Source organism: Lagopus leucura, unplaced genomic scaffold, assembly GCF_019238085.1.
Source record: "Lagopus leucura isolate 7727_CA_CO unplaced genomic scaffold, USGS_WTPT01 Super-Scaffold_100071, whole genome shotgun sequence".
Taxonomy (NCBI): Eukaryota; Metazoa; Chordata; class Aves; order Galliformes; family Phasianidae; genus Lagopus; species Lagopus leucura.
Window position 1 is genome coordinate 943695 of NW_024962313.1, and position 20163 is coordinate 963857.

Genomic DNA, 20163 nt, shown 5'->3' on the forward strand with positions numbered 1-20163 from the left:
TGGCTTTTAAAGGTAAACTTTCTGGGTTTTCTTTCCTTCATAGAAAACCACGCCAGTTCGATCTCAAGCTGACTTAAAGAAGCTGCCTCTGGAAGTGACCACACGGCCTGCAGGGGAGGTAATTGGGATAGCACTCAATTAGAGTGTAGGCTGCTCTTCTGCACTGTCCTTAGCTCAGAGCCTGACTTTTCTGTCTGTTCTCCCTATATACCTTGATCTGTTTTGGAACATCCAGCCAGTGACTCGATCGCAGCGCCCACGATCTCCTCCCTTACCCGATGTCATCAAGAATGCTCCCAGCAGACCGCCACCACTTACACCTCCTTCCAGGTCTGTCAGTCAGCTGAAGAGGGGCTCTTCAACTTGGACAGCTATTAACACTCCCAGATTGGCAAGCATTCTCTCCAAGGAGGAGGCCAGCACTTCCAAGATGTACCACGATGCTGTAACAGCTGTGACAGCCAGAAAATACAATAGCACTTCAAAGACTCTTGCCAAACCAACTACACCAACCAAACCCTCCTCTGCTGTCCCACAGAGCCCCAAAAGCCCACGTGAGACACCCAACTCAAAAACTGCCAAGGTGTCAACACCAAAGAAACCTGCCACTGTCAGATCGCCCCAGGTGAGACTCAGTGGGGTGAAAACCATCAGCTCCTTACCTGCTGTTCTGCACAGCCCGTGCTGCTGTGTCACATCACAGAGAAGTAATGGAGCAGCAGGGTTGAGGGCTCCTGTTATCATACGGCACCCTGTAAAACCTTGAATAGTGAAGATACGTGTGCTGAGTTGGTGGGGCTTTTTGTTTTTTCCTGTTTGTTTTTTTAAATATTTGGCAAATAAATTCTGTTTTATAACATACCTGAGGTACAGCTGGAGCTTGTTTGCCTCCTTCAGGCCTGCACCCCCAGGAAGAGGACTGTATGCACTGCTGAGGAGTTGTCTGAGGAGGAAGTAGAGTGCAAGAAGGAGAGGATAAAACGAGGCAAATTTGTAGCAGTGAAAGAGGAGAAGAAAGATCCCAGCGAGGTGGTGGTGGAGGTGAGAGTGCACAAGACTCTGCAGCAGAAGGTGTTTGTCAAGTGTTTGCCATCTTGTCAGCAGGCATCTAACCTGACCTCGCTTTGCTTGTAGCTCACAGACAGTGCAGGGGAAGAAGATATGGCAGAACTGAAGGAAGCTCAGAAAGGTGAGAAAGGAACTCACGATACAGTGAAAAAGAGGTGTTTCACTGGTTAAATGTGTCAGTTCATTAATGCAATGAATTTCTTCTTTCTGAAGAAGAAGGGCTGAGAGACCTGTAGTAAAGATGCTGTTGCATCTTCTGCCAGACCAGTTAATTTCTGCAGCTTGTTCCCAAGATCCTGAATGGAAAGTGACCTAGTAGAAACCCATAGGAAGTTGTCCTAGTCTAATATGAGCCTGAACTGCCCAGATACAGCAGAAACAGTGTCTGAGAGTGCCACGCCATTTCCTCGTGTACGAATGTTTCTAAATAGGAGTTCAGCCCTGTGGTAGTGATGTTTTTGGGTTCATGTACCGTTCCAGGAGCTGTCACAGTTAGGTTAGCTCCCAGTGGCTGCCTTCTCTAAAGATAAAGCAGAATGCGACCGCCAGCGTCTGAATATTTGCCCACATCTTTGCTGTCTCCTTCCTTGCAGACAAAGGGCTGCACGTGGAGGTCCGTGTGAACAAGGAATGGTTCACAGGCCGTGTCACAGCTGTGCAAAAGGGCAAGCGTGCCATACGCTGGAAGGTGAAGTTTGATTATGTTCCTACAGACACCACGCCAAGAGATCGCTGGTAACTATCTTCAGCTACTGCATTTTGGAGGCTTGTTGTGCTTTCAAGAGGAAGACTGGTTTGCTTACATAGATACTGAAGACAGAAATACATTGCTGTCATGTCAGGGAGTGTGTGTGTGTGTGTGTGTGTGTGTGTGTGTGTGCACTCAGGACAGCTCAGCTGCTTTGCAAAGAGTGAACACAACAAACTCAGTACAATCTGCTCACCACTTGAATGTGATGCTCCCCTGGAGGCAGCTGTTGTGTGATCTAGAGGTCTCAGTGGCAGATATGTACGGATTCTGATGAAGCTGTTAAGTGTTTCAGGTGTGACTGATGTAGGTCAATATATCTGATTTTCCCTTTCTTTTTCCCCTTCACAGGGTACAGAAGGGTAGTGAGGATGTGAGATTGATGAAGCCTCCCTCTCCAGAGCACCAGAGTCCAGACACACAGCAGGAAGAGGAGCTGGTTGTGGCTGAACCTTCTACCTCAGAAAGTGTTGGAATTGAACCAGACACTACAGGTCCTAGCAGTGGCCAAGAAACAGTGGACTTACTAGTTCAGATCCTTCGGTGAGTTCACAGTTTTCCTTGTGAGCTGCTGCAGCCTGATGGCTTTCCTTTTTCAGGCTCAAACTCCAGCTTTGTTTCTTCTTTCCTGCATAGGAATTGTTTGCGATACTTCTTGCCTCCAAATTTTCCTATTTCCAAGAAGGAGTTGAGTTCCATGAGTTCAGAAGGATTGCTGGCATTTCCCTTGGTGAGTTCAGTACATCTGGAAAAATAAACTGTGTAGTTTGTTGGGGATTTTTTCCCCATTCTTACGACAAGCCTGCATCCACTGGTTGCGGGATTGCGCACCTCAGAAGCTCATTTGTATCCTTAGCAGACTGGTGTATCTGAGGGGGAAAAAAAGAGTTCATAAATGGTGCCTCAGGTCTTCTATTACCATACATCTGCGTGGGAAAGCTGTTGGCTGCTGCTACCTGAAGTTCTTATCCAGTGCTGTTAAGTTTTTAACAAGAGAGGCCGGGTCTGAGATCTATAGAAATGGAATGTAGGCACATCTGTTCATTTACCCCCAACCTTTAAGTCCAACTTACAAAGAGACCATCTGAAAAATAAGAGGGAGCATGGAAGCCAACCCCCTTGTACTTCTCCAGATGACCAGGCTCACAGAGATGGAGCAGAATTTCAAGATTCACAGCCCACCAGTGATTCACCTTAAGGTTGAGCAAGGAACAAATGGGATTCTGCATGGGGGTCAGTATCCTGATTTCCTTGATATATGTACTAAAGCTGAGAACACATGCTTGAAATTCTCTCCTGGCCTTTGCCAGCAGCATAGCTGAAACGTGTTTGTTATGAGTCAGTACTGTGAGCTGCAGCACTGTGCTGTGTTCAGGAAATACTTCATAAGCTTTGAGGGCTTTTTCTTCCCCCGTAGTTTGAATGACTGGAAGGAGGCCCCCACAAAACAGCTCTGTGGGTTTCCTTCCCTAACCCAGAGGCGTAGGTTCTCTGAACAATATCAGAAGTGGTGGGAGTCAACCAACAGGGATGAAGTCTTCTCTGCTTGAACAGTCTGTTCTTCCTTTGGTGGCTGAGTCTGCACCAGCATCCGTGTGCTGCTAATAGAAAAATGCAGAGAACTGATACTGGCTCCGCTGGCTTTTCTCTTCTCTGACATACTGCCAAACCACAGTGTCCTTAATCTGAATTCGGTCCGCTTCTGTTGCATTTCTGGTCTTTGGGAATGGGAAAACCGGTGTGATTTCTGTGCTTCATACCGTAGGCAGATGAGGTATGTGAATGTGAGCATGGCAAGGAGTGTGGAATTGAAAATGGAATTGAAAATGGAATGTGAGCAGCCAGGGAGTACAAAAGGGCTGCGTTACCCTCGTGTTGTTCGGTCCTGCTGGGGTCTCTTTTACATTTAGTGCTTCTTTTAACGTGTCCTCTCTTGTTGTTTTTATGTTCCATAGAAAGACTATTTCAAACAGTACGAGATGGGTCTGCAGAACCTGTGCAATTCATATCAGACCCGTGCTGATGCCCGGGCCAAAGCCTGTGAAGAAAACCTGCGCAATACTGAGAGAAAGCTGAAGGAAACGGAGGAGAAACTGCAGAAGCTGAGGACTAACATTGTGGCTTTGCTGCAGAAGGTGCAGGAGGTGGGTGAACCACAGCACCGTGACCTTCATCAGACCAAGGCCAGTCCGGGCACTGGGTGTTTTAGTCCAGAATTGAGCTGTACTTCAGTTCTTTCTTTTTCAACCAGAGGGTGGTGAGGCACTGGCACAGGCTGCCCAAGGAGGCTGTGGATGCCCCATCCCTGCAGGCATTCAAGGCCAGGCTGGATGTGGCTCTGGGCAGCCTGGGCTGCTGGTTGGCGACCCTGCATGTAGCAGTGTGTTGGAACTGATGAACCCTGTGGAACCCAGGCCATTCTGTGATGCTATGACTGTGATTCTTTCTCAGTGTGGTGCCACTTGGGTCCAGACCAGCAGAAGCAGCTGTGTGCTGCTGTCACTGCCCACCTTGTGGCAGTCAGGATGGGTGCTGCAGAAGATGCTGTGTCGCTGGACAAGGAGGGGTTTTGTTCTTTCCATTCTCGCACTGCTCTTCAAGATTCACTTTTTCACTGACATTTCTTGTTCTTTTCATTGCAGGACATTGATATTAATACAGATGATGAACTGGATGCATATATCGAGGACCTGATCACAAAAGGAGACTGAATAGCATTACACATCCTCAGGAAGTGTAGAATTGCTGGTTACTTTGATGGAGATGTGGATTCCTGCAGTAGAAGTCTATGACAGCAGATGAAAGAAGAGAGCTTGTAGACAGTGCTGCCATTGTTTTGGTGTACAGCTTGTTGTGACTGAAAAGGACATTTGTGCTTTTGGCAGGAAGGTTTTTAACATTATAATTCTTTGAATTTCTTTCTTCCTTTTGTTTATAAATATTTATTTTTAAAATAAATGGGAACTGTGCCTGGTATGATGGGAGGGTTGCTGTGTGGTTTTAGTGAAGTAAAAGTGTGGGTCCCCTTTTTGCATCTGAGGTACATGTTAAACCTGGAAGACCAGAATCTCATGCCTAGCAAGTTGTCTTATAAGAATCTGACAGGAAGTTGAAACTAGGTTTTAAACACTGGGAGAGGAGGCCAGGACTTGAGAACTTCTCTTGATGTAGAGAAAAACAGAGACCTGAGCTTCAGAGTAGGGATCCAGGCAGTGTGTGTGGAGGGGGTGCAACTGTGAGGATTCTCAAAGCTGAGTGTGGGGGTAGGGGCTGGCATTCGTGCAGTTGTTGAGTGTAGGGTCTGTGTAAGCAGGTGGAATTGTCGTGGTGCTGACAGTACAGAGGATGAGGATCCTTTAAAGAGAGTTTGGCTGCTCACGTGGCTCGCAGCGAATTGCGGTGGTCAGAGGAAGAAAGCTGGAGTTCACGTTGTTTCCTAGCAGTTATCACATGTTATTGCTGCTGTTTCTTTGAGACATAATTGCAACAGCAGCAGAGCCCCTTGGCCAGCTGAAAATAAAGTGACCCTATGTTCTGTCCTGATTCCCTCAGGTTTGTGTTGCTTTGATCCTCTTGCCATTCCAGGTAATTTTAATTGAAGTACTGGAACTCAGAGCCCTGAACTGCTAATTTTTGTCAGGCCCTTGGCTCAGCAACAAGGACATTGCCTTTCCCTCTTGCTCCAAGCTGGAGGCTGAATTGCAGCTCCTTGCAGAGCACTTCTTGCACAGACCGCGTGGTTTGAGTTCATTGGCCAGCTGTCTGCTCAGCTCTGCTCACACGAGGCGAGTACAAATGAGTCCATGCTCAGAAACCTCTACAGCCCAACTGCTTCATGAGTCACAGCGTGAGCAAGACATGCCCACCTCCAGGAACACCAAATGAACTGCGCTGTTGCCATTCCTTTGTAAGCTGAATGTGTGGTAGATGTTGCAGGGAGGAAACCCAGTTCCAAGTAAACATCTGTTACTGAGCAGCTCTAAGTTCTGCGTACCACAGGAAAAATAAAAAGCAGAAAAGAGGGAAGATTGGTTCATTTACCCGCATTTCAGGCCCTTGTGACAGCATACAGTCTGAGGCTGATTGCTTTTGTTCAGGTTGAGGATCCTCGTGTACTTGAAGGCAAGAAGCATCCTTCCATAAATGCAGGAGCAACCTCCACCAGCTTCTCAAGCTCTTCACGTGTGTTGGAGGTGTGTTAACGGGGATTGCACACTGCTGCTCAGGTAGAGATGTTCCCTCTGTAGGACCTGAGTTCTGTGTTGAGGTGAGAAGAAACCTTTGTCCTCCCCAGGTGAGCGGCAGGAGTTCTGAAGAAGTAGATTTCATTGAAGTACAGCTCGAGGATAATGCAGTTAGTAAGCTTTAATTCATACCACTGGGAGCATGGCAGTGTAGAACCAATAGTCGTCATGTGTTTCTAAGTTGGATCCCATACTCCTCCCTTTAGGAAGGTGTTACATGATTTTACTCCTCTGTTTTCTGGGAACTTCTTATTTTCAGTTTTAAATTTTCTTCATGGCATTTCATCTCTGTTCTCGTACCAAATACTTTTGATCAAGTTTATATTTCTTCACTGGAGTTACATTCATCAGTGCAGCTGATGCACAACTGCCTCCTCTCACCTTCAGTTCTGCTAGGAAAAGGAAGCCAAGAACTCTTAGGTGCTAATAAAGCCATTCTCAAGACCTTCCTGCTGTTTCTTTGCAGCGGTTTCAGTTTTACTTAGAATCATGGAACCATTTGAGTCGGAAGGGACCACTAAAGGCCATCTGGTTCAACTCCACTGCACTGAACAGGGACACCCACTGGTCAGGTGCTCGGAGTCCCATCCCCTCACCTTGGGTGTCTGCAGGGACAGGGCATCCATGCAGGTGCAAATACATGTATTTAATAACGAGGCAGGAAAATAAATGCTTGAACATCAACTTTTGGGTCTTGCTGTGGTGATTGTTCCAGGATAACTTTGCCTTAGGCTCAAGAGGAAAGAAGAAAGCCAAAGGCAGCATCTGAAGGAGCTCCTGTCTAAAGGCAGCCCTGTGCTGACGGTGTTTTCTGTATGTCTTCAAAGCCCACATGTGTGCCAGGAAAGGCTTTGCACAAGCTCTGTTCCAGTGGTAGCACAAAACCAGACCCAGCTGCTCTTCGGCAGCATTGTGCTGTGCTGTGATTCCCATCCTGTTGTGGTATTTGGTTCCTCTGTGAGTGGGACGCAGTCCTGTGCCTGCAGCTATCTTCAATCCTCTCTTGTTGTGGCCTCAGGGTCCCAAGATGTAACTCACACTTGACCAGCACCTTCAGGCCGGGGGCATTAAGGCCCTTCTGAGGCCAGTGTTGTGACCAAGCCCTCAGAGCAAAGCATCTGCTGTGTTGGTACCTGAGGCTCAGGCTGCTTGTGGCCACGGCTCCAAGGCTGCAGCTGAGGCTGGCCGGGACAGCAGTGGTGTGCAGGTCTGGGATGCTCAGCCACCCCGGGCTGCTCTGTGGGGCTGAGGGAATCTGCAGCCCAGCTGCAGTGGGGGCTCATGAAGTGTTGCATTGTCTGTGCAGGGGCTGCGGGCGCCTGGGAACGTGGGCATGAGCAGAGGTGCCACCTTGAGCTGCCATGTCTCCAGGGCAACACCTTGGGGCAGCAGAGGAATCCCCAGCCCTGCAGGGCAGCCCCAGCCCGACCCTGGCTTTGTTGGCTCCCTGCTGTTTGTTCGTAGACAAGAGGACGAGGCCTTCCTTTTCCTGCCAGCTGCCTGGAAGCGGCTCCGCCAACATAAAAAGCTCCACTGGTGTCTGCCCCGCAGGAGAGAAGGGACCCACTGAGCTCTGCACTGAGCCCTGTGCCAAGGCACCGCGAGGGGCACAGTGGGCCCTTGTCCCTGTGCCAGGAGCAGCTGGCAGCTTCCTACCACGGCCACGAGCTCCTGGCAGCAGCAGCATCCTCAGCCCCACAGCAGCATGGGGCAGCCTGAGCCTGGCCCAGCTGCAGGAGCCGTTGTGCTGCTCATCCTGAGGCCCAATGCACCCCTAAGGTGGGCGCTGGCTGTGGGACCCCTTGGAGTTCTGTATGCCCTCGTGCAGGGCTGCGTTGCCCTTCGGTTCCTTTCCATTCCCCTGCTGCTCTCTCCTCAGCTCTGCTGGCCTTGTGCAAGCCACTGTCCCACCATATCTGAGCCAGAGGACAAGAAGAGGGGGGCCCGACAGCACAGGCAGGGTCAGTATGCCACCACCACCCCCATCCCAAAGCTCCGCATCTGTCTGAGCCTGAGCAGTGAGAGTACATTTGGAAGCTGGAGGCAGTGCCCGGCTCCTGGCGCTTGCCCACCACCTCCTCTTTCCTCCATGGGCACTTAGGAGTGCAGACACTGCACACATCTCCCAGGTATGAAGCACTGGAGCAGAAACCCAGAGAGGACCCCAAGCTGTCCCAGCTCCTTCTGCCAACACAGGGGTTGGCACCCTGGGGCAGCAGGGAGGGGACACCTCAGCGCAGAGCAGAGCTAGGGTGAGGGCAGAGCCTGCAGGGTCACCTCTGCCTATGCAGGACACAGCCTTGAAGCTGGCAGGTGCTTTTTGTGCTGGGATGCTTTCCCTCTCCCTCAGCTCTCCATCCCAGTGCTCACAGCAGGGCCAGTTCCATCACCACTCCCTGTGTCTGGGGTTTGGCAGCTCACCCCTCATGCCCACAGCTGCAGGGATGTGGCTCTGGGTCTGGTTGGATCTCACACCCCAGGGCACAGCAGCCCCTTGCAGAGGCTGAATGGGTTGCAGGAGAGCTGGACCAAGCTGGAGATGTGCCCTGCTCAGGTAGAGCTACCATTAAAGCAAGGAGGAGCTAGGAGGGCTCCAGGTGACCGTGCAGGGCTGGGCTCAGCACGCTGCGGCCACAGTCTTGGGTGTGGGGGCTGGGACAGAGTAAGAACCCCATTGGATTTGCAGAGCTGGGACTCAAAGGAGAAGCCTTTGGACTGCCAGCAACCACCCGGCCCCAGGACAGGGCTGTCCCGTGCCAGCAGGAGGGTTAACTCCACTGCGGCACTCCAGGAGTGCAATCTCACACCAGCCCCACGCTATCACCAATGCAGGACTAACTCCTGCCGAACGCACTCTCCGAACCCGGTGAGACTTGAGCGCAGAACGCCTCCAGCGCTAAACTGCAGCCGGGGCAGCGCCGCGCGGGCTCCGACCGCGACGGGACGAAGAAGGGAGCGAGCTCCGAGGGCGGCACGGCCGTTTATTGGGAGGAAGGGGCGCCGCTACACCTTGGTGCCCCCCGAGGAGGGCAGCTCGGAGCGCTGCGTCGGAGCGCTCGGCGTGGAGGAGGCGGCGGGGGGCGGTCGGGCTCCGCGCAGCCCCAGCAGCGCTCGGCACTGCGCGCGGAAGCGGCCGTCGAGGAAGGCGTAGAGCAGCGGGTTGAGGCAGCTGTTGAGGTAGGCGAGGCAGGTGGCGTAGGGATGCAGGCGGGAGATGAGGCCGAGCAGAGCGCACGGCAGCTCCAGCAGCCCGGCCGCCGCCAGCACGAAGAGGCTCTTCAGCAGATGGAAAGGCAGCCAGCAGCCGGCGAACACCCCGACCAGCGCGGCGATCAACCGCAGCAGCCTCCTCCTCGCCGCCGCTTCGGCTCTGCGGGGCCGCAGGTGGCGGCGGACGGCGCTCCCCACGCAGCAGTAGCACACGGCCATGAGCAGCAGCGGAGCGGCGAAGCCCAGCGCGGTGGTGCCGAGGCTGAGCGCCGCCGCCGCCCGCTCCGCGCCGCCGCCCTCCCCCCACAACCGCAGGTCGCACAGCGTGCGGTTCCGCGCGTCCCTCCGCGCCTCGCGGAGCAGCAGGGCGGGCAGAGCGGCCGCCGCCGCCGCCGCCCACAGCGCGGCCAGAGGGCCCAGAGCCGCGGGGCGGCGGAGACGCGCGGAAGCGGCGCGGGGCGGCGGGGGGGCGGCGCGGAGCACGGCGCGGTAACGCTCGGCGCTCAGCCCGCCCAGGCAGAAGGCGGAGGCGAACATGTTGAGCAGCACCAGGTAGCTGCTGAGCTTGCAGAGCGCCGCGCCGAAGGGCCAGTGGAAGCGCAGCGCCGTGTAGGCGGCCCACAGCGGCAGCGTGGCCACGAAGGCCAGGTCGGCCAACGCCAGGTTGCCGATGTAGGCGTCGGCGGAGCGCCGCTTGGCTCGGGGGCCGCGCCACACCGTCAGCAAAACCAGCGCGTTGCCCGCCAGCCCCAGCGCGAAGACCAGCGCGTAGAGCGCGGGCAGCAGCGAGAAGGACGCCTCCCAGTCCGCCTGCCAGGCGCACGCCGTCCCGTTGCCCTCCTCCTCCTCCTCCTCCGCCTCCCCGTAGTAATAATCCGCCTCCGCGTACTCCATCGCCCCACGTCCCCCCGCGCCGTTTCACCTTTAATAAGGCGACCCCGCGCACCGCCCCGCGGAGGCGGAGAGCGGTGGGAGCGGCTCCGGGGGCGATGGAGGGGGTGCGGGTACCCAAAGTGCGGCCAGAGGGATGGGGGGGCTGTGCTGGGGCTGCGGGAGTGGGGATTGTGCGGGTGGGAACGGGAGCGGGAGGGGATGGAGGGAGCGGGATGCAGGCGGGGATATAGTGGAGATAGCAGGTAGATGTAGCGGGGATAGATGTGGGAATGCAGGCAGGGATGCAATGGAGATGCAGTAGGGATGCAGGCAGGAATGCAGTGGGGGATGCAGGCAGGGATGGATGCAGTAGGGATGCAGGCAGGGAAGCAGTAGAGATGCAACAGGAATGCAGAAGGGATGCAGGCAGGGATGGATGCAGTAGGGATGCAGGCAGGGATGGATGCAGTAGGGATGCAGGCAGGGAAGCAACAGGGATGCAGAAGAGAAGCAACAGGGATGGATGCAGTAGGGAAGCAGCAGGGATGCAGTAGGAATGTAGCAGGGATGCAGTAGAGAAGCAGCAGAGATGCAACAAGGATGCAGGCAGTAGGGATGCAGTAGTGCAAAAGCTTCATGCTGAGCACAGTGGGACAGCAGATGCCACTCTGGGCACAGTGGCATCCCACCCCACCTCACCCCAGTGGTCCTATTGCTGGTGTGGCCATGCCAGAGGTGAGCAGGACCTGCAGGTGTCAGGGAAGAAGGCAAAGCAATCCCAACAACTTCCTGGCCAAGGTATCCGGAAGCAAATTCTGTGCCATCTGGTCTGGTTTCCTGCAGATCACTCTGTTTTATCTTTTTTCCCTTCTCTCAAACAAGAACATCCTTGTTTGAAGGGACCCTCACAGAAGCCACTTCCCCTGTGTGGGTCCCAGGTTGGCACACACCCAGCAGCAGTGCTGCCAGCAGTGGGGGTGTGGGGCTGCCTCACACAGCAGAGGTTCTTCCCTCGCTGGGATGGGGAAGGTTCCTGTTCCCCAGTGTGGCTGATGCCCCTGTGTTGCAGTGGCCCTGTGCTGTGGAGTTGGTCCTGATGCAGTGCTCCTTATACCTGTACTGGCCACATCTGTTGTCCTTCTCCCATAAGGCCTGCTGGGATGCCCTGCTCTGGACTTTGGCATCATCTTCCTTGGGACACCTTTAACCATCACCAATCCCTCCACCGCGCAAAGATGGAAATGTCTTTGTTCAACATTCTGTCCTGCCAGGAGCAGCTGGGGGAGCCATGCCTGTATCAGGGGGACAGGGAAGGCTCAGGGCTTTGGGAGCTGTCCTGCATTCTCTGCAGGAATTGGGGAGGGCTGGTGCTTGGCCAGGGGTGCAGCTCTTACTTGTTCCAAAGGCAACCGAATTCCTAAGCAACCAAACTGGCTGGAGAGTGAGAAGTGCTGTTTAAGTCAGGAAATCCAACTGAAAGGACTGCAGGAGGAAAAAAAAAAAGACAAAGTCATATTACATTATTTCACACCTTTTGGCACAGCATCTCCAGCAAACCAAAATGCCATACAGGACAGCAGGAGCTTGCCTGTCCTGATCCCCTGGCATTTTACTTTAAGGTCCAGTGCTGTGACCGGTGCGGTGCCCTCAGCCCAACTGCTCTCACGCCAGCAGATCACGCACTGTGGCTACATCTTTCCTCCTGCTGGCCCACATTTCAGTGCTGGGGCTACTTGTTATTCGTGCAGAGGATTGTAGCTTCCCTCTGTGGTTTCTGCAGGACCCTGCATCACATTTGCCTGTATTCCTCATTTTCTCTGTCTGTCTGTGAGGCACAGAGGCTCCAGCTGGTGCAGCGGGGAGGGCTGTGTCCCTGGCACTTGCAGAAGCATTCACAGGAGGTGCCTCTTCCTGTCTGTCTCCCCACAGATTTCGTCTGTCGCTGCTTTTTTTCAGCAGCAGCTGCACCTCCAACTGAACTTTCCATAGAGGCTCTTCAGTGCTTCCTTTTCCCTGAGATTGCTGCTCTACAAGAGACGGAAGATGAACGAGCAGCTTTTCTAACATTTCTCATATCCCTGAATTTGCACCTGGGCTGTTTTTCCAGCAGTCAAATGCACACAGCCTCATCTGCCTATGCAGGCAGTATCTCACCATCTCACACACTCCTGGCCCTGGGGGCACCGCAGCTTTGCCACCCACTTTCTAGGAAGAGCAGTCCTGTTGGGAATCAGGAGGAGAAGGAGCCCTGGGGTGAGCTGAGTCCTGCAGATCCAGCCAGGGCAGGGCCAGGAGGAGCAGTCAGCCCTGTGGCATTGCTGGTGGGCAAAGCAGAGGAAACCTGCTCCTTTCCCAGGGCAGATGCAGTTACGGGGACAAGTTTGTCAGCTTCACAAACAAATATACAGAAGGCCAGTTAAAACCTGGGGGCATTTCCCTGCAGAGATAATGAGGATGGTTTGCAAATCAGGAGAGCAAAAGGAAAATGCTGTTAATGTTATTCGTATTTTATAAGCCAGCGATTGCCTGCAGGTGCAAGGCTTTCTTAACCACACGGAGAAAAGGAGAAGGCAGGGCTGAGAGTCTTTCACATCCCCAGGGTTCAAAGGGGAAACACAGCGGGTATTGTGTTGCTTTCCTACTAAATGGGGTGGTGGTGTTCAATTGTTTGAGGGCATTTGAATGTGCCAGCTCTCTGTTTTGATCCCAGATTTCTCCCAGAATCAGGGATGGGGGCAGTGGGCAGATGGAGTGGCACGGGTGGGGACTGTGGGTTGTCACAGTGCTGCTGCAAGGATCAGGATGCTGATGTGCAGGGAGGGAGTGGATTCTCATGGTTTCAGTGCTGTTTAGAGGCACGGAGTTGCAGCAAGGGCACCATAATTATTACGGCTTGTTCAGTGATACGAAAGCATGGATCTATGGATATTGATCCTGAATGGGTTCCTTTGCATCCGTTCGTTTAAGCGCTGCCTTCGACCATCGCTTTGTTATTGAGCACTGGAGCTTTCCAGTTGTGCCTGTATGGATGTGGAAGGTTGCCAGGAAGGCTCCAGGGGTTGTTTTCCCCTCCAATGGCCCCAATGATGGCAGCACGGGGTTGGTGCAGGCAGTGATGCCACCTGCGCAGCTCAGGACGTGTCCTGACCCAGCAGCGTCCTGTGGGAGGAGGGAGGAGAATCACAGAATCACAAGGTTGGAAACGACCTGCAAGATCATCCAGTCCAACCCCCCTCCCATTCCTATCAGTACCACAAGCACTAAACCATTTCTCGTAGCTCCTCATCCAGGCGCCTCTTGAACACTGCCAGGGACGGCGACTCCACCACCTCCCTGGGCAGCCATTGCAGTGCCTGACCGCCCTCTGAGAGAAAAAGTTTCTCCTAATATCCAACCTAAACCTCCTCTGGTGCAACTTCTGGCTGTTTCCTCGGCTCCTGCTATTTGCCTGGGAGAAGAGGCCAGACCCTTTTGCACCACAACCTCCCTTCAGGAAGTTGTACAGTGCAGTGAGGTCTCCCCTGAGCTCCTCTTCTCCACACTGAACATTCCCAGCTCCCTCAGCCGGTCCTCATAAGCCCTGTGCTCCAGACCCCTCACCAGTTTCGTTGCCCCTCTCTGGACACGTTCCAGGGCCTCAATGTCTTTCTTGTAGTGAGGGGCCCAAACCTGAACACACAGGAGCGGGAGCTGCTGCCCTGCGCCCCCCCACGGCTGCGGCCTGCACACGGCGCCGGCCCCGCCGCCATCTGCGGCTCGTCAGGCACAGCGCTGGGCTGTGTGCTGTAAGAGGAGCCCGGGGAGGAGCCAGAGCCGGCCTTCTTCCTTTGGCGGCGACAAAAAAGATGCCGTTGAAACCATTCTTGTACCCGCTGCCTGAAACCAGGTTCCTGCACGCGGGCGGAGTTGTGTATAAGTTTAAAATCCGCTGTGGCAACTTGCAGAGGTGAGGGAGCTCGAGGGAGGAGCTTTGATGGACCAGCCCGGGTTTGTAGAGGTGACAGGCCTGAGAAATGAGAGGGAAGGGACGGCGCTTTGGTTTGCCCGTGCTGCTGGCAGGCAGGGAACAGAAAGGAAAACAGCCTTCGGATGCGCGGAGGATGAGGATTTGGAGAGCTGTGTGCCGTCACAGCAGCGTGTGAGCCTGGAATTGAAGTGACATGAGTTACAGGGCGCTGATCAGCCTGCCCAAATGGGGAAGGTGGTCGTTACAAGGTGAAAACGTTGCTTCCCTGGGGGCATTGCCTTGGGGGGATCTGCTTGGATCTGCTTGGATCTGCTTGGATCTGCTTATCAGACCAACGGGTCCTGCTGTGAGGGAGCAGAACGCAGACCGACTCGCTCAAGAAGTTCTGGAGCTCTTAATTTGAGAGACGACTCAGAATCCTGGAGGCTGTGGGCTGTAATATCACAGAAGTTGGGGGGGTTCTGGCAAAAAGAGATATTACTGCTTTTTTTTTTGTTTTTTTTTTCCCCCTCAAAACTAAGTGGTTTTAGATTGGGTTCTAGATTGCAGAAGCAGCATTCTGTAGATCTCCAACTTGGTCTGAAGCTTTCTGCTTTGTGGCTGTCAACTGCTGATAAAATGTTGGTGTTCTTATACATTAATAAACAAAGCCAGAGATCTGCCAGCACCATCAGGCTCCAGGAATTTGCCTTTCAAGGCTGTGAGCATCAGCAAGCAGCAGTCCAAGGGCGATGCCCTCAAAAGCATTGTGCTGTGATCTTCCTCTTGGCTTCAAAAGCAGAACCCATTTACAGCCATTTCTTGCTTTCAATTTGGAGCATTTCTGATCTCTTATCTCTTGTATCACAGAATCACAGAATTGTAGGGGTTGGAAGGGACCTCCAGAGATCATCGAGTCCAACCCCCCACCAAAGCAGGTTCCCTACAGCAGGTCTCAAAATAATCCTGGATATTTTTAAGAACAACATTTCAAGGTTTTATCCCCCTGCTAAGAATTTTCTCTCTGCAGTGAGAATGTTCCCTGCTTACCATGTTTTGTTGTCATTTAAACTCTGTCAAAGGATGTGATCCTTCCCTTCCCCAGGTGGGACTAATTCTCTGTATCTTTTTTCACAGCGCTCCTGAACTCAACAACACTGACGTTGCTGTCAAGGAGTTTGAGGTAGGATATGAAGCAATTCCTGTCAGTGTCTTTCTGTAGTGCAGATCAGGTGAAGGGAGTGTGGAGAAGGATAAACAAAGCTGTTTGTATGTATCTAGAATATCCTTTCCAACAATTCATGCAAACTGTAAAGTGAAGTTTTTTCCAAAGCCTGAACACTGAACTCCAGTAGAGTTGTGGATATATTGTTAATATTATTCCCTCACTTCTCTTTTTTTGGTCTTTCCAGGAAGCAATTCGAGTCATCCTTGGAAATCTTGATGATTTACGTCCATTTTCTACAGACCACTTCACTATCTTTCCATGTATCCTTTCCTGTTCATAAAAGAAAAGATTCCATGAGTTGTGTATGTTGGGCGTTGCTTCATTCATTCAGGATTCACATTCAGTACCTTGCAGCTCTACTTTGAGCTTCCCAATTTTACATTACCTGAGGACCCACCTCAGCTGGTGCCTTCAGCAAAGAACTGATTTGAAAGGAGTGTTTTGCAGTGTTTTTAGATCAGTAACTCTGAGTTCCAAGTCAGATTTAGACAGAAAATCACAGAAGGCTTAGGTCAGAAGTGACCTTAAATACCATCTATTTCCAAAAATGAAAGCACATACACTGTCATAGTAAGCCCACCAAACACAATGGCAAGCATGGCTTGTGCACTGCTTTAAAAGATTAATGAAATGAGAAATGCTCCTTATAGACTCAGCAACTTCAGTTTGAGAAGACAGCAGTGGTTTTCAAACGTAGTGCTCTGTTCCTAAGTCTTAACGTCGTTCTCAGATTTGAGTAAATGGGAAAGGGTATCAGAAATGAGATTCAAACACGAGGATGTCAGTCTGGTGCCCTATCCCTACATTTGCACCATGTATCTAGAGCTCAACTCATTTCAGCAGAGTTTGTCTTTGGGTAAGTCTGCATGGTTATGGTTGGGTAATTTCCAGAACAAAGAAGTGTTTTTCAGTAGTTTTTCAATGTCAGAGCACTGTATGCAAGTTCAGCAGTCTGTCCTGTTCTCAGAAAATAAGGCACAAAGCAGAAATGTACTGCTAAGTTGGTTGAAGAAACTCCAGTGTAAATAGCCACCAAATTTTGTAATACTTCTGTTACAGGTAAAGAAGCCAACAGCGACACTTCTGAGCCTGTAAGTTGTGTGTGTGTGTTCTGAGGTACAGTCCAAACAGCCTGAAGCAGCAGAGTGCACAAAGATATTGCAGACTGGTGCAAAAAATATTGCAGGATAGGAAATAGTGAAGTTTTATAACTTGCAGTTGTCAGTCAGGAAATGTAAATTGGCCCTAATGGCGCAGTTCTCTGGATGGCTTCTCTCTGGTTCATGTCTTTGAATAAAGAAGCTAGTATTATATTCACAAATCTTGTTTGTTTTCATTCTATAAATATGAACAACTGTGCTAAATATAAATGTGAACAACTGTGCTAAATATAAGGACATATTGATTCTGAGTTTTGTTATAAAATAGAAAAGTCATAATCAAATGTTACCAATGCAAAGTTTGCAATGTTTTGAAGGTCAAGAGAAAAAGTGAAATACCAGGAAGCACTGAAATGGAAGAAACAGTGAAGAGGAGAAGAGTTGACGGTCAAACAGAGACCTCATACCCAAAGCTGTGCATGGACAGGTCAGTCGACTACCAAATATTCTTCTAGGCCATATCTGAATACCTTTCATGTGCCACTGATCTGCAGTGTTCATCATGACTGTGTAGTCCTTCTCCCTGTTTTCTTCCATCTCTTTCATTGATGACACTTTTCCTAATTTTGGATTCCTTTTTGGAAATGTGTCCATATTTTCTTTCTGTTTTTAATGGGAATTAGAGACTTGAGTACAAATGTCTATTTAGGGTCCATATTTTGTTGCCTAGAGGTACTGAAAGCTTGACTTAAAAATGAAATGCTCATAGTGGCCATATGTATCACTGCTTGATTGCTTCCTTTTTGTAATTTTTCTGTAAGCTCAGTTCTTGTTTATTTCACTTATTTTTAGACCTGGAACTGAGATTGTTCACCATGCAATTCAAGCAGAGCATGGATTTGAAAAGGTAAGCTACAGAATATTCAGAAAGATGCAACAGTATTGATTTAGTCCTCGAGTCTCAAGATGGCAAGCACAAAATGCCTTCAGGTTTGTCTGTTCCCTTTTCATTTCCATCTGCAATAGTGACTTCTGATTGCTGCTCATCAAAATCAGTCAGATGGTGAGTTTTACAGAGACAACACACAAACTGTTCTGGTTCTTCAGCTAAGACCTAAGGGGAAGCTTAACCTGTCAGAGATGAACCTGAAGAGTTGCCTACCTTGACCTCGAGCCTCCAGATGCCTTTTCCTATCAGACCCCACAGAGGGCCAGCAGCAGCCTTCATACTGCCTTTGCTGTCAATACTTGCAGCTCAAGCAGATGGCCTTGCAGGCATCTACCCCTCTCCCTTAAAAAGCTTGATGATTTTTCTGACTACTTCATCAGTAGTCATGTTAATGAGGGGATTGTTCCAGAGGGATCAGAGGTGCTTCCTAAACCCTCTCTTCTCAAAATGCCTTGGCAGGAAGGGAAGATTCTTTCTTTTCCAGCCTTCAGGCATCATTCTGAGAGCCAGCTGTCTGATCAGAATGGCTGGACTCCAGCCCACACATCTTCCTGCTTAACAAGGACACTGGCAGAAATTGAAGAGAGAAAGAGAACTGACAGCTGATCAGTCTGTTTCTGAAGATAACTTCCCTACCTTACTGAATCCTCTGAGAATAAACTGCAGAGATCTCAGGCCATCTAAACTTTGGAAATTTTCACACATCTGAGCTCAGTGCAAGAGATGCACACCTGGGGAGTAAATCTGTGCTTGTATTATCTTCTGTCTGAGACAAAGTGATTTTACCCTGTCAAATAAGCATGCATGCAGATTTTGTTGTTTGTGGTCCTTTGTATTTCTGATATCTTGGCTCAGCTCTGCTCCTGATGCTTCTCACTTCTGTCCTTCAGTGTTATTTACTGCTACTGTGGCTTAGCAGGACCAATGTCCAGAGGGCTGTGCTGTCAGTGGCTATTTCCCACAGCATCTCTGTGTGTGCTGTTTAAAATCTTTGCCTATGCCATCCCAGCTATTAAAGTCAGTGAACTACAGCTTTACTTTAGAGCTCTGTTCACTTCTTCAAGCAAGCAAGTCAACAAAACTCTCCTGTGAGATATAGTTTCACATTGTGTAACAAAGTTTCTGGGTTGTGTTTTCTTTTAGAGTTACTCCAAAGAAAGTCAGTGTGAGCATAGTCCAGCATCCCTCAGCGTGGGCTGTAACCAAGAGTGCTTATGTAAGCAAGGCATTCCTGTGTTACTTCTTACATCAGGCATTCAGGGGAGTACGAAGGGAGTGAGTTGATGCTTCTGTTCTTGCTTCTGTTTCTTACAGGGAGACCTGTGGGATATGATGTAGAACAAAGAGCAGAAACCGGTCAGCCTGAAGGTGAAATGCAGGTATTGCAGCAAACGGACCAAATCACCACCAAAGGAATTGAGGAGCCAAAACGAGGAGGTCTCTCAAAGTTCTGGAGGAGGTACCTATGCTGCAGCTGTGAGCAGTTCCTACTTAAAGCTGCCTTGTAGTGCAGCGTTTGTTTTCCACCAGGACCACCTGTTCTCTTACTTCCTGAATTTTAAGGAACTACATCTGTGTGTTTTTCACTCAGAGGGTGGTGAGGCACTGGAACAGGCTGCCCAAGGAGGCTGTGGATGCCCCATCCCTGCAGGCATTCAAGGCCAGGCTGGATGTGGCTCTGGGCAGCCTGGGCTGCTGGTTGGCGACCTGCACACAGCAGGGGGTTGGAAATGATGAGCACTGTGGGCCTTTTGAACCCAGGCCATCCTGTGATTCCATGATCTTCTGGTGGGTAGAGCACAGAGAAGATACTCTAGCAAAGATTAAATGAACTGGTTTGGGTCAAGAGGAAGCTTCATGTGTGACTGTAGGAGGTAAACACCACGAGTTAATTCCCTCACGTGAGCCTCCTGTGCTGCTCTGTCCCTTCTGTGTCTGAGACTGATTCTGGCAGTTCAGGCGATTCTGTGTTATCTTGAAGAGCAGACACATCTTTTCCGTGGTGGTTAAACCAAGGCCTTCCAAGGTAAAGAAACATTCCCTCGTGCTCTGTGCTCGTGGAAAGGGGCACAGAAATTCACAGTAAATGTGTCTTGTAGCTGCTTAAGGGAAAACAATCCCAGCAGTTGCTGACCTCAATCACCGCCCTTATATCAGATAAAGAGTGCCACCTACAGCCGGACTGTTGCAAGACTTCAATATCTCTCCCGGCAGAGCTTTCCAGTCCTTCTTCAGTCCCATTAAGGGATCCTTAAAATCCTTATCAATCCTAACGTACGCCAGCCCCATTAACCACTAGAGCACCATGCTGGAGCAATTCTTTGTGTTTCCTCTCCACGTTTCCATCTTCCTCTGGGGCACGCTGTGCTGGCAGGCAGAGGCAGCCTCATTCTTATAGTTCTGACAAGTATTTTGTGTATAATCCGTATGCGTATCTGTGTATAATTGTGTATAACAATGTCGTTATTTCTCTAGGATATTTTCTCTGCTGCAGCACCTTTTTGGTGGGAAGCCCTGAACTAATTGCCGTGGAGAGGTCAACTTCTACCGCAAACATCAGGTCGTGTTGTTTCTTTTGCGATCGAGCTTTTCCCCTTGCTCGCCCCAGCCATTAAATGCTTCGCGTCCAGGTTCACATTTTCAAATGTACGTAGCGAAAGCGTTGCCTCAGCAACGGAACGTCTTCCTCACAGCCTCGAGTTTTTCAGCTGTGCGTTTTGAAAATCGTTACTTGAGCTCCTAATAAAAGCGGCGTCCGCTCGGCAGCGATCGTTATTTGTGGCAGGGAGGCGTTCGG

General features: G+C 50.9%; 3 protein-coding genes across 4 annotated transcripts in view; 2 read left to right on the forward strand and 1 right to left on the reverse strand.

Annotated features, from left to right (window-relative positions):
• MORC2 (MORC family CW-type zinc finger 2) overlaps positions 1 to 6744 on the forward strand; it is a 38020-nt gene extending 31276 nt beyond the window's left edge. Inside the window, exons 18-26 of one of the 2 annotated variants that reach the window (XM_042887004.1) lie at positions 44 to 118; positions 236 to 625; positions 898 to 1041; positions 1135 to 1189; positions 1662 to 1803; positions 2168 to 2359; positions 2453 to 2546; positions 2950 to 3049; positions 3772 to 3932. In XM_042887004.1, the coding sequence (XP_042742938.1) occupies positions 44 to 118; positions 236 to 625; positions 898 to 1041; positions 1135 to 1189; positions 1662 to 1803; positions 2168 to 2359; positions 2453 to 2546; positions 2950 to 3049; positions 3772 to 3839 (1260 nt within the window). In that variant the 3' untranslated portion in view covers positions 3840 to 3932. Of the gene's footprint in view, positions 1 to 43; positions 119 to 235; positions 626 to 897; positions 1042 to 1134; positions 1190 to 1661; positions 1804 to 2167; positions 2360 to 2452; positions 2547 to 2949; positions 3050 to 3771; positions 3961 to 4458 lie in introns of those variants that run through there. The other variant, XM_042887003.1, reaches the window with a different exon arrangement.
• Positions 6745 to 9063: 2319 nt separating this feature from the next.
• Positions 9064 to 10871, reverse strand: LOC122188588 (apelin receptor A-like). Its single transcript, XM_042887013.1, is given in 7 exon segments — positions 9064 to 10186; positions 10188 to 10251; positions 10254 to 10391; positions 10499 to 10665; positions 10667 to 10701; positions 10703 to 10775; positions 10843 to 10871. Coding segments are annotated over 7 exon segments (1629 nt in total).
• A 3089-nt stretch (positions 10872 to 13960) lies between these two features.
• MAJIN (membrane anchored junction protein) lies at positions 13961 to 20096 on the forward strand. The gene is made up of 10 exons (XM_042887054.1): positions 13961 to 14089; positions 15227 to 15272; positions 15502 to 15577; positions 16048 to 16173; positions 16377 to 16408; positions 16795 to 16904; positions 17270 to 17324; positions 18510 to 18582; positions 18681 to 18825; positions 19842 to 20096. The coding sequence occupies exons 1-10, from the start codon at positions 13989 to 13991 to the stop codon at positions 19882 to 19884; spliced, it is 807 nt and encodes a 268-aa protein (XP_042742988.1). The 5' UTR covers positions 13961 to 13988; the 3' UTR covers positions 19885 to 20096.
• The last annotated feature ends 67 nt before the right edge of the window (positions 20097 to 20163 follow it).